The sequence below is a fragment of the Leptosomus discolor genome, chromosome 1 (genome assembly GCF_034619465.1).
Source record: "Leptosomus discolor isolate bLepDis1 chromosome 1, bLepDis1.hap2, whole genome shotgun sequence".
NCBI classification, from domain to species: Eukaryota; Metazoa; Chordata; class Aves; order Leptosomiformes; family Leptosomidae; genus Leptosomus; species Leptosomus discolor.
Window position 1 is genome coordinate 93,967,357 of NC_141391.1, and position 13,459 is coordinate 93,980,815.

At 37.2% G+C, this 13,459-nt stretch overlaps 1 protein-coding gene across 1 annotated transcript in view; it reads right to left on the reverse strand.

The window, feature by feature from the left end:
• The window catches only part of CFAP47 (cilia and flagella associated protein 47), a 345,415-nt gene extending 332,199 nt beyond the window's left edge, over positions 1-13,216 (reverse strand). The window contains exons 1-5 of the mRNA XM_086482089.1: positions 13,055-13,216; positions 9,627-9,778; positions 4,819-4,934; positions 2,652-2,790; positions 335-563 (exon numbers count right to left, since the gene is read on the reverse strand). Coding sequence (XP_086338215.1) covers positions 335-563; positions 2,652-2,790; positions 4,819-4,934; positions 9,627-9,778; positions 13,055-13,216 — 798 coding nt within the window. The remainder of the gene's footprint in view (positions 1-334; positions 564-2,651; positions 2,791-4,818; positions 4,935-9,626; positions 9,779-13,054) is intronic.
• Between the last annotated feature and the right edge of the window lie 243 nt (positions 13,217-13,459).

A 13,459-nucleotide genomic window follows, 5' to 3' on the forward strand; every position in this document is an offset into this window, starting at 1 on the left:
CATCTTAAAATACTAAAATATATTTTGATAACTCCCACTAAGTGATAGGAAATTCAGTAGGATTTCAAGCAAAACCACACAAGAAAAACCCCAACAAAACAAAATACACCCAGGGAACATACTTAAGACAGTTAAGATGTCACATAGTGAAGCAGAAAGATCTGAAAAACTTAGTTCCAGGGTTAAAGTACAGTTAAAAAATTGTTGGTTGGACAGAATTTCAGAAAGGACATAGTAAACATTATTAGAAGATGAATGCTGAGAAACAAAAAAATGCAAAAGCAGAAATGAAAACAAGTTTTCAACAAAATTAAAAACCTGAATAGTTTCTTACCATCTCTCCTCCAATGGCATTGTCTTCCAGCACTGCTACCCAGTCGACACACTCAGGACTTTCATTGTATAAAGATATTTGTTCAGTTTTTGAAGACCCAAAGTAAACTGGTCCAAAGTTAATGCATTCCAAGACATTTCCGCAAGACACTCCTAGTACTTTAAGAACTTGTTCAACCACAACAGCTTTGATCCGTACTTCAGTGCAGCCATGACCTTCCAACTCCACTCTGTCAGTAAGTGTGGCAAGCAGCAACAGGTAATGTAGAAAAGTGTTAGAAAGAATCAGTTTGGTTTATATTAGAACCTATGCAAAACCCAACCAAATCAGGGCATTTAAATCACTGGCTTTCCACAGGGTGGGGAAAGACAGCGTACTTGACAATGCGATACCCCCTACAGGAATATTACCAATCAGCAAGAAACTCACATTACATGGTGGAGTTTTGGGGAGCTTTTTGAGTCTTTCCCCTCTTTGTAACGTTTGAAACAATAGGAATGACATCTCAAAAGAACCATAGGTGTCTACAGATGATACAGTGCTCTTATTTCTGAGAATCTTTGTAATCTAGATACCAATTTTTGCATATACGTAGTAATTGTCTCTTAGGCAACTGGAGCTAGAAGTTCATCTGAACAAACATAAAAGAACTGCTGCTGTTCCTGCCTGAATTCTCAGTCTCAATGTTATCACAGAACACCAAAGGACCATATAGCCACTGTACAAATCTTTGTTATGAGAATTCTACTGGAACAAAGCACATTTGTTCTTGTCGCACAAAACAATCAAATTTAGTAATATAATTTATTGTTCTAGTAGAATCAACTATCCATTTGAATAGTCTCTGGGCTGAAAAAAAAAAATTAAAAACCCCTTGTTTTGAATAGTCATATATATAACTCCACAAGGGCTCTGCTAAAGGATCTCAAACTCTTTAAATACAGTCTTTCAACTTCTGAAGCATGATTATGGGTTTCTCCAAGATAGAAATCTCAAAAAAGAAGATATTAAGAGTAGATTCCTCTGAAAAGAGTTTTGCTTGCATGAAGTATCAAAATGCTTAGTGGACAAGGCAAATGGAAATAACCAGAGTGTTTTCATCAAAACTGTACTATTTCCCCAAGTCAAATTTCTGCCAAATATCCATTGCAAGACTTCCAATATTACCCTGTTTGTTTAAATACATATGTACACACATGTATACACATATTTATGTACTTGTGCAAAGCTTGACAAGGAAACTTAAGATTTTATTTAGTCTAAAGGATACAGCAACGACTACTAAGAAATGCAAAATTCACTGATAAATTTTCTATAAATCTAAGGCAGGAAATGAGTGAAGGATGAAATCTGAGCTCTGTGTAGTTACGTTCTTTCTGTTTAACAGGTAAATTATCTACTAGACTGCAGGAGACAGTAGCCATCTAATCAAGCTGGGGTGAAGAAAACTGTGGTGGTAGCTGGGACAGCAAAAGAAAGGCAGAAAGCATGACACTTTGCAACCAAAACATTGAAACTCGATAACCAAATAAAATATCATATGAAGAAAGGTGCAACTGTGAGGTAAAATACAGACAGTGTCTTCCCTGTCACTCTAATAGACTTTTACTTCCTTTCCTTTTCCAACATGCTACAAAAAGCAAGAACAGGAAGAACTGAACTTTAAGTCATCTATCTTAATTTAAAAACAAAAAACACCCACCCCCCCAAAAAAAAAGCCCAGCCACATCCTATTAACTATTATAAGAAAATAGGATTGAAAAGGACTTTCCAGATTGGTATCCACTTCCAAATTCTGGCACTTCCTAAAATGTCTATATTCACCATTTGAATAGAGACAAGGTAGGCACTTAAAAATAGTCTGTTCCTAAAAGAGTTGGTGGTTGCAAATGCATTCCCCTCCATTTAAAATAAGATACACTAAAGGACATCATAACATTTCCGAGACTCGTGAAACACAGAGCCAAAGAAAAATAGCAAAGTTACAGAAGCTAAAAAAAATTAAGGAACACAGGATGCGTAGAAAGGTAAAAGATACAAAAGCTCTGGGTTAATTATATACCTAGAGATGTGCAAACATCACATATCACTACAAATTATGAGATATCTTTAATAACACAGCCAGGTATGCAATTTATGCATCACTGTTCTGTGAAAGAATATAATCATCAAATTAATTTAATGAAAAGAAATGTCGAAGACAGCAACTGACAACTAGGAGCTTAACTTTTTAGATAAACATTCATAATAAAGACTAGAATTAATAATGGACAGAAATGTAATTTATGGAGCTGGGTTTCTTCAGCCATACACTCACTTGATCACTTCTTTGATGATTCTGGGTACATCTGTGCAGATGTCCACTTTAAATGTCTTTACAGATTGTGGCTCTACCACGCCACTGGTAGGTTCTATGTTAAGCAGGACAACCCCACTATACGATATTTTAAATGTACCTAAAAGAAACAGAATAATAAAGTTGTAATTTATACTCTCCTGTTACACATTTAGAATTACAAAACACATAATGCAGATATTCACAAGCAGTACATTTTCCTACAGAAACAAGAAACATGGCTTTAATCTTTTCCAAGACTATCTCTAACACAGATTAGATCGTTACTTCCAGGGTTTCTTTAAATATTACACCCACATGTCCAATGCAAGTTGTGATTATAACAGAAAAAGTACTTGCGTTCCAAGCAAAAATGACTATATCATAAAGCAGCTGTATGTAACGTTTCGTAAATTAAAGGCTACTTCATACATAGTTCCAGGCAGCTACCATAGCCAGAAAGCTAAGTGCATACTGCAGGTAATGATAGTTTTCATGATCTGGTATGTACACAACACAATTTATTGCAGAAGAGAACAGGGACTATTTCTAGGTTATAAAAATATTTTTTTAAATGTGAAAAAATTATTAAATGTGTATTTAACCAGCACTAATTACCTGTCATTATATCATAGATAGCAAGAAACTGTTTCAAATGTTGAAGGAAGAATGTACTGCTTGACCTCAGTCAATAGATAATCTCTGATGTGATAACAGAAGCAGGAACAAAGGACTCACTTTGCGCATGGGATGATGTATGAAACGCAATCCTTGAGTTACAGGCCAGCATATAGCACTTCCTGCTGATACAGTTTACGTGCTGCCTGTTAGTGCTACCCACTGTATTACAATTTACAGAGCATACAGAAACACAGATTCAGCAGCTCCTCCCTTCTCTGCCCTCAATACATTCTTCAGTAACCACCAATTTCATTCCAATTTTCCCTGGGTCCAACCCTGCAAAACTCCATCATGCAGCCTGCATGTATCATGCAAAAGAGCTTATAACTAGAAACAGTTCCTACACAACATGAGAAATTTCACATCATGCAAATCAGTTGTAGATGCATATGTAATGTAGGTTCTCATTTTTTTAATCTAATCATAATTCCTCAAAGTAAGAACTTAGTATGTATGAGTAAGAGCTGATTATGTAAACTACATCCTACATCCCTAAGTAGAGCTGGCTAGAAAAAAAAATCCCTTTGCTTTTTGGGAAAAAAGAATTCTGTTCTAACTAGATAGGCATGTGATTTTTTTTTTTTTTTTTTTTTTAATATTGCAACCCATCTCTGTGTTTCTACAGTCATGTATTTTCTCTTGGTACAATATTTCTTGTGGAAATCTATGCAGCAAACATTCACACAACCTTGGCCAAGTGCAAATAAAGATAGATACCTTGTGATATAGTAAACAGCTGTACAAGTCAGGAACAACAATAATTAGTTGCCTTAAATTTGTTGTTTGAAACTCAGCACAGTTGCTGCCCTACTTCTGGAGAAAGGTGAATGCAGCTTTGTCCAGAGGAAAAGGCAGTCAAATGGGTTACTTGGATCATATAAGCATTCTTACAGTCCATTCTCCATGTTCCTTAGACTCCTCAGAAGGGTCCCTCACAGAAGCCGAAGGACGTGCATGTTTTGAAAGCTGTATGATTTCAAAAGCTACAGCAGCAAGATAAAAGACCTCTCCTTATCTCCTGGAAACAAATACAGTTCAATTCCCATCCTAGAGGACTTCAGCTCAAAGTAGAGGGAGCTTATAGTTGTTTATTTAACAGACAGCTATAGGGATCACAGAATCACTAAGACAACAAAGGAAGAGCAGACGTGATTTGCTGCTATTTATGTTGGGAATCACAAGCCAATGAGCAACTGTTATTTTTACAGCTTTTAGACGGGACTCAAAAGCAGAGAACTCCTAAAACTTGGCAGAGTTCTACATTTATTTTTCTTCCCTAAGCGGAAACAAAGTACTGCCTACAGAAGCAGTGGGCCCTTTGTAACACCTTTAGCTACAATACTCATAACCTGCATAACCCAGAATTTCAGTTAATTTCTACTTGGTTACTTAAGTGTTAACTTGCATAAAATTACATTTTCTGAGAAAATAAAATATTTGTATAATTTAATGTATACTAAATATTTACCTGAAGATGATCCATGGTTAGCAATACTAATCTCTTTACTAATTATTTTATTGTTTGCAATCACTGCACCAAAACTAATCTCTGACTCAATTTCCAGATAACAGCACGGAATTAATCTGCAGAGAAAAGACATCATTATATTTTCCCAAAACTTGAAAATACCTTTGCATTTTTAAAGAAATTTGATTAAGCATTCCAGTGGAAAAGAGTTCTCCTTTTCTCCTAGTTCTCCTACCAACGTTTATGCAACTCACTTCAGCAGTATAACATACACAGGGAAGATGTAAAAGAGATATAGCTATTTATCAAGCTTTTTCTTTAATGACTAACTACTGTAACTTTTAAACAACAGCTTTAATCAATTAGTGTAAAATGGAATATATATATTTCTATTTAATTTCAAGTACTTTATTATAGTACAAAGAACTTGAAATAAAACTATCTTGAGTTAGTTGCATCACAAAATAAGACCAAAGCTAACATTCATCGCATTTCATATTCAGCTGCCTGAATTCGAAGCAGAGAAAAAAAATACATGCCAGTTTCAATTCACAGTCTTTTTGTTTTATAGATAATTCACATGGCTTCAGCAATACTTATCCCCTTCTGTCTGTTATACTCATGACACAAATTATTTCTAATATTTATTTAAGAGCCTTAACCAGCATGACGACATCACTGTATTGGGTACTGCTCAGCCATAACAGATCATACACACTTCAGGAACCTTTTACTTTAAAGGCCCCAGTTTCTAACACAATCACACCTCTGATCTCACAGAAAACCGTGTTTGAAACAATTGGAATTTTACATCAGCACAGCAGCCTCTCTCCTCTTAACCACAAATAGGACCATGCAGAAACAATTGCATCTCATGATCTGCACTACACTCAGTACAGAAGACTAAACAGGGAAGGCCAAGCTAGGTAGACCCTGACCATATAATGTACTGCATAAGGCAGGGGGAGGAGGAAAATGGAAGTGGGTGCTGGTGGAATCTAATCAGGAAAAAAACAAAAGAAGTTGCTTTTCGGAATGTCAATACACTCTTTTTAATTATCTTTAATAATTTATTGCAATACAAAACCATAAATCAGTAAATTCTTGAAAGAAATGGTCTAGACCAGCAGTATGTGGCAAAGAGAAACCAACAAAACAATTTTAAAAATAAAACCAAACAAAACAGGAAACAGCTATCAAGATTACAGTACACTTGAAAAGACTGTAAAAACTTCACACGTTCCAAGTATTCAGACATTCTTCAAAGAAGTTGTTAGAAAAATTAAACACATATATCTCTCAAGACCCAAATTATAAGTTCCCAAGTAGACAGGAATAAGCATAAATACTAACTGCAATGAGATTTCTAAAAGATATAGACTTGTGCAAAAAGGGAGACAGTAAAGTTAAAGGTTTTGGGGTTTGGTTTTTAATACAGGGTGGGGTTTGTTTGGTAGGTTTGGTTTGCTAGTTTGGTTGTGAGGTTGTTTGTTTGGTTTTTTTGCAAAGATAGAATTTATCCCAGGAAATGCCTAATTTCAATTTGGGTTTATTAATATTTTTTAAAAACAAAAAAGTCTCAATTATTATATTTTAAAAAAGAGCATGGACGCAGAGTTTCAGTTAATTGTTAAAAAAACAAACACCCCCATCAAAAAAAAAACCCCAAACCAATCATGACTGGCTTGTTTGAAACATACTCCCAAAACTTGAGTATAAGTATTTTCTATGGCCATCAAATATTTACATAACTAAATAATCACCCTTGTATTACTTTTTCCTAAGCCACTATTGAACTTTTCGTTCATTAAATTTGATGGACAAAACACGCAGACCCACAATTTCTACAAATTCATAGTGAATTATATATATGTACACATCACCCTACAACCAATATAGAAATAAAAGAAAAAAAAATTTCAAAGAAAGACGACTACAAATAAGCTAATAGATAGAGAAGTAGCAGACATTTAAAAAGAGGCCAGTCCAAATAATATCAGGACTTCCAAATATTATACAATAACACACTATCTTGAATTATATTTATGAATTTTCTGAACTTGCCTTCACATGCTTTAAAACTTAGTTCTGTTTTGTAGATGTACAACTTTACAAAGGTAATACCAGTACACAATCTGAGTGTCAGAGACAACAAAAATAAATGCTGTATTTGAGTTGGCCAAAAATCAGAATTTGTCACTGGTAAGAGATTTTGTTTGTGTGCCACAAAAATAAACAGCAATTTGATGTAAAACTAAGTATAGCCTCAATAATTTTTAAAATCACTTATTTCAATCCTTGACATTTTAGGAAAAGTAGCATTAGTGTTTACTACATTATTATTGATATATAAGTAGACATAATATAACATTATTAAAAATGTAAGAAGACGCACAAGCTATTACATAGGAAGTTAAAAAAACACATCAGAATTAAATAAATTGGGGGGGGAGGAGCTGTCATGACATTTCATAGTGACAATGCAATTTTTATCAAAAGAAAAAAAATCTTTTGACTAGTAGTTCTCAACCAGTGTCACACTACATAATTATTTTCTCAAAATGGTTAATGATGCATTTTAACCTATGTTTGTACAGAAAATTATATTATGTATTTAGTGACCCTTCAGTGCAATAATTGAATACCATTTCAATATAAACTGCACACATTCATGATACAAAATACATTTGGGAAAAGACTGATTAAAAAGCAATCAAAGTATATTTGTTTTTTTCCAAACAAACAAAGATATTATAGCCTGGCAATTTTTTTTTCCCTGCAAGTGTTAAAACCTGCTAAGTATTTAAAATCTTCACTTTTAACTATCTAGTGCAAGTCCTTTCCAGGAAGGAGTTACCAGTAGCATTATCATCTTACCTTCACAATACTACCCTAATTAAAAATTGGAAAAAATTAAAAAATTAAAAATAAAAATGTAGAAAAATAAAATTTAAACACAAAAATTAAAGAGTAAAAATAGAAAATTTTAAAATAAAAAAAAACCTTAAAAACATAAAAGTTTAAAGTGCTCCCTAATCACTTTTTCCTTCTAGTAAAATAAAACACATTGAGACAGCTATTTTTAATAGTAAAATGATCATATTAAACTACTAAGTTCTGTATTAGCTTATGAAAAGTCATCCCTGTCTTTCAGCCAAAGAAAAGCATTTAGGACTTTCCATTTAAATGTCTTTAATGTTAATCAAAGAAAGCTATAATAGCATTGTTTAATACTGTGTTCGAAGAGAATAAGAGTTTACAAACACCACCGAAAAAATGACTACTTGAAATTGTTATTTCCAAGTCTTCAGACGGTGGACAGTCTTTTGCTAAAAAGAAAAAAGATTTACAACTTGAAAACCCCATGTCAGATTTAACCGTTTATGTCCTACATTAACAACAGTACAACATTAAAATGAAAAAAATCCCACAAATTTAAGATGAAATGAGGAAAAGCAAATCAGTGAAAGAGATCATAACATAAAAGCAAATGAAATGTAGCATTGCTTATCTGAAGGCAAAACCTTACACATTTAGGCTAGCATGAGACATTCGTGGGATTGCTTCATTTCTAAAACAACTCATATACTGGATAACCTCCATGGAAATTCCTTTCTGTCTATACATCTAATTTGTAATGTTAAGATTCTCATTAAAACTATGATTTGCAGTAGTCTATGGAATTCATTTGTCCTAGTTTACAGGTCCAGCTTTTAGATGCTTAAAAAAGAAGTTGGCCATCCTAATTTCTCTTTATAGACAAAGGAGATAAAGGTACACCAGAACAATTCCCTCTTGTCTTCAGATAATCACTGTCTATGTTTAGCCTCTACCTGGTGCTAAACTATAACAGTTGCTCTATCACCTAACAACCCCTCGACAGCCAGGAAGGAGAATCAGGGAAAAGGAGAGCAGACCTGTGGATGGAAGTGAAACAGATTTAACGAAAACACCACCAACGCCAACAGAGATGTACAGAGTTATACTCAGCCAAATGGACACCCAGCCCTCACAATCAACCCGAGAGCAGTCCTCAGGAGAAGGTACAGCAGAAGCAGGAGGCACCCCAGCAGGGAGAACCCCTGCAACAGAAGCTCTCTCTTCTCAGCAAACCTCCCCCTTTTACAACGCCCACGACATTACGGTACGGGCTACACCTGTAGCTCACTCAGGTCAGCTGCCCTGGGTGGCTCAAAACTGCTTATGGCCTGCCTAGCATGGCTGGCCTAGGATTCTGTCCCAGGCAAATGAGGACAATCACCCAGCCTGAGTCTGATAAACTATATTTACTTTTTCCAACCAATGTATGTTATATACAATATATAAGACATATATCCATATGTACACACATAGATAGGCACACACAATCACAGACTGATGAAAGTGATCCTTGAATGTGTGATCTTATAAAACACACACCATATTTTTAGAATTAGGCAACATGTGTTTCACTATAATCCGTTTTTGCAAATGTAGACAATTACTATAAAATTTTTCATATAAGTGAGCGAGACATTAAGAGTAGATGTTATCAACATTATCACAACCAATTTAAAATAAAGCAAAAACAAAAATCCAAACTCCTTCTAGGATCATAGAGGGACATTACCCCAACTAACTTCTTACCTGTGTGCTGCTTTGAAAAAAAAAAAAAAAAACACACCACCTTATTTTTGTTAGGAAACTTACTATTTGTTTTCAATGCAGTTGACAGAATTACAGAGCCATATGTGACATGTATTAGCAAACTTTCCACAAGATTAAACCGCAAATAGCTACAGCAGCATGTGAACTTTTGCCCATCATACCCAAGCAGAGGGATATCAACTATGTCATCTTCTATTAAAAGAAGTAGTTTATCCTGAAGATCCTCTTCACTCTCAGGATAATATTCCACAAAAGCTGTAACTTGAAGTCCAGATGCAACAGGTTTTTCTGGATTTTCCACAATCAATTTAAACTGCAATTTAAAAAAACGTAATTATATTTTTTTCATTGTTAAACATTTCTAGATTAAAAAAACATATACATGTGGTTCATTTTCAGAAGAAAACACAGATTGATTTAAAATTCACAACCAACTTTAAAATATGCATGATCTTAAAAAATTTCTCTTTCTATTTACTGAAGTCCAGACTTTTCACAGTAAAAGAGAATGACAGAATGAATACTAACTAATCAAATTACAGAAAAGAGTTGGCTTAGCAAAATATTATTTCTAGTCTTTCCAAGAAAGCTCTAGCTTTTCCTACCATTGCAATAAACTTTGTGAAGCAACACAAAATTAAATCAGCCACTATTCAACGCAGAATCTTTTTAGTATCCAAGAAAGTAACGAGGATTAAGTCTCAGTCCAAAGCAGCAACAAAAGGGGACAGCACAAGAGTTTTCTTTAGGTCTGACTGACATTCAGCTGATGTCAACAGAAAGTCTCACTGTATATCAAAAACCTGCTTTAAAGGCCCATGGCACCTCCAATTCTGGAGGTCAAATGAAAAAGGGGAAAAAAAAACAGAAGCAGCTGACAGAAAGCACCTTTTCCCTCTCTCAGAAAATAATTCTGGATTTGTTGTTGTCTGTAAGCATCTGTTTATATCCAATACCCCCTGCACACCTTTCCTTGAGCAGAATACATGAGTAACATACTAGTATGCAGTGGGAAATGCAGCAGTTCCCACGTTCCTAGGAAAGCCTCACAGCAAGGTCTACACCTTCTGCATTTCAGTTCTCCTTACAATTCACATCACTATGCACAACAGGATTCTGCTCTATATGTCGTTTAATTAATGTTTGTTTCTGAAAGCAAGTCATCCCAGTGTTCTTCAAGTTTTCTGTTCTAATTTGTGTTTGAAATATGCAAACATATAATTTACTACTTGTTGAATCTGTTCTCTGAGCATCTCCTTCTATTCCTTTAAAATTTTTCTAGCAGTATAAACACTCAGCTAAAGGAAATTTGTTATGTATTGTGATTTTGAAGGAGCAGCCACATTTTAATTTTGAAGTGTGTAAAATTTCTCTTCTCTAAAGGTAATTAAACAGCCAAACATATTCATTCTATACAAGAGAAAAATAATATATTGTACTATGAATTTTTATGGAAACCTATGGAAAACTGCTTTGTGAGCTAAATTCCTTAAAAGGCATTTCTTGGCCATGCACTATAACAGCTCAAGAAAGGTTATTTTTCAATTCTTGCATCCTATGAACGCGATGCCTCAGAAAATTTATGAATGAGTCACACACTTCAGAGCCACATAGTCACAGATAGCAGCATAAGGTCTGGGAATAAGAAAGGGCAACACAACAGACCTTTCTCGAACTGAGCATGTGAAGTGGAATCTTGTCCCCTAACTGTCATATTGGTCAGCACAACAGCATCAAAATACTCGGCAAAAGGCACAAGATAGTCACTGAGGTATAAACTCATGAGTTATGACTGAGTAACCTTTTCTCTTTTCTAAAATTGATTGCCTTTCCACATCTGGAACACATGAAAAAAATTATAAGGCTGATGAAAACTAATCAAACAGAATAAGCACAGCCCTGCCAAATCAAGCACTCCCAACAGTTACCAGCTCGTTCCAAAAGTCTTAAGTTACAGGGTAATAGAAATTAAGCTGTCTACATCATGCAAAGTAGTAAATTTTAGGGAGAGGGGATAAAATGCATACACAGTCTTGACCACTCTGGCCCTCAAAAAGAAAGGCTGACTACTCAGGTAGTGAAATTATCCAAGGTACTTCAATTGTCTGACAATCATTTTGATGAGTGCCCTGGAATATACTTATCCGTAGTTCAAGTTGCCGCGAACACAAAGCAACATCAGCTTCTGTTCAACCCCCAATGCCAGTTCAATCCTTTGATCTGAATTTTGACATAATTAACAGAAAATAAACTAGCTAGATGAAAGACCAACATAAAACTACTAACTACAGCTGGGTTTTGCTGGACCCACATAGGTCAGAAGTCAAAATTTTTCCAGAACTAATCAGATGCTTTTAATAGTAACCATACTATCTTGAGAAGAGATTGTAAAACCCTCTTTTCTGAGAAAGCTCACTGCAAGCAAGCACCACAAATGGACTACTCCACTCACAAAACTTAGAAGAATACAATACAGAAATGAGGTAATAGAGCTATCAATCAGCCCCATGGAAATCCAAGCAAAAACAATTTCAAAAGTTGTGCCCTTCAGCTGATCTGGAACACTTCACAGATTTGGTATTCACACCATAGCAAAGTGATCCATTTCTACATAACACTCCCTGAAGTGAAGAGGAACTCATGGGCTTCCTGAGGGATAAAATTTCTGGAGAGTGCAAAGCCAGCCATTAAAGCTAGGCAGGATTTGTTACTAACAAGGGACTCAACGTAGCAAGATGTGCAAGAAAGCTAATTTACTTCTACTGAAACTATGGCTTTAACAGATAGAGAAGCTCTCTACAAATTGCTCAGGACCTCAGGAAAGTTTAGAACTGGGAAGGCTGGGGTTCATTTCATTCTGACTTACAGGTTTCAAATGAGCAGCCTCATTTGAAGCTGTATATGAGAACATTTTTCAAGTATCATAGAAACGAGACCTACATGTTCTCACAAGAAAATGATAAACCAGGACGGGCTCCCTCCTTCAGAACTGTCACACAAGAAGAAATTCAGACAACTCAGGCTCTAAGAATTGCCTCTTATTCTTTCCAGTTTATCCAGTTATTCAATTATTTTAAATTAATTTCCAATTCACTGGCAAATACCAGTCAGTCTCAAAAGCTACTCGGGCATCCATGGTAGCATTTGCCATTTGCAGTAGCTGAACGCAGACGAACAAGCGTTTACAGCTGCCCAAGCAGCCTCTTACACAGGCCCTGACCTGTGGGCAGACGTCCCCCTGCAAAACCGCGGAAAATAAAAGCGGGGCCTCCAGAGGCACTTTTCCTCTGGCAACGTTCTGCACCTCAAGGAGGGCCTGGCAAGGGCGAGGGGAGCGGGCTGCGCCCCCTTCCTCAGGCCAAGCCCCGGAGGGAAGGACACAGCCCCGCGGGCCCCTGGGCGGGCGCTCTCTGAGGCACCGCCGTTACCCACGCACGCTGGAGAGGTGCGGGGTGCGGCACAGACAAACGCAGTGCCGACCGCCGGCTCGTCGAGAGAGGCGGGCCTCGACGACGTGACACCCGCCCGCCCGGGCCATGGGCGGTGGGGGCAGACGCTGCCCGCCGCTTCCCTGCCGGCCAACCCTCACCTCGGGCCGGTGCGGCGGTAGCAGCTGGAGACGACAGCTCCCCACCCGCCGGTTTTGGACGCTGAGCGCGGCACGGTAGCAGCCCCCCGGCACCGCGTCCCTGAAGCACACTTCGGCCGGGGCGATGCGCACCCCGGCCACGTCCCGCCACCCGCCCGCCATGGCCGCCGCCTCACCCGGACGACAAGCGCGGCCTGGAAACGATCGCTTAGCAACGGATGCAGGACGCTGGTTGGAAGCAAAAGAGCGGCGCTTCCAAACCCACCAATCGGAAGAGGAGAAATGGCGTAGAGGCGGGGCGGAGTGAGCGGCTCGGCTTGGCGGGGTCCGTCCGTCTCGGGCCGCGCGCTGCCGTTGCCCAAAGGAGGGGGTTTTTAGCCCGGAGCTGTGGCGTTTCCGTGGGGG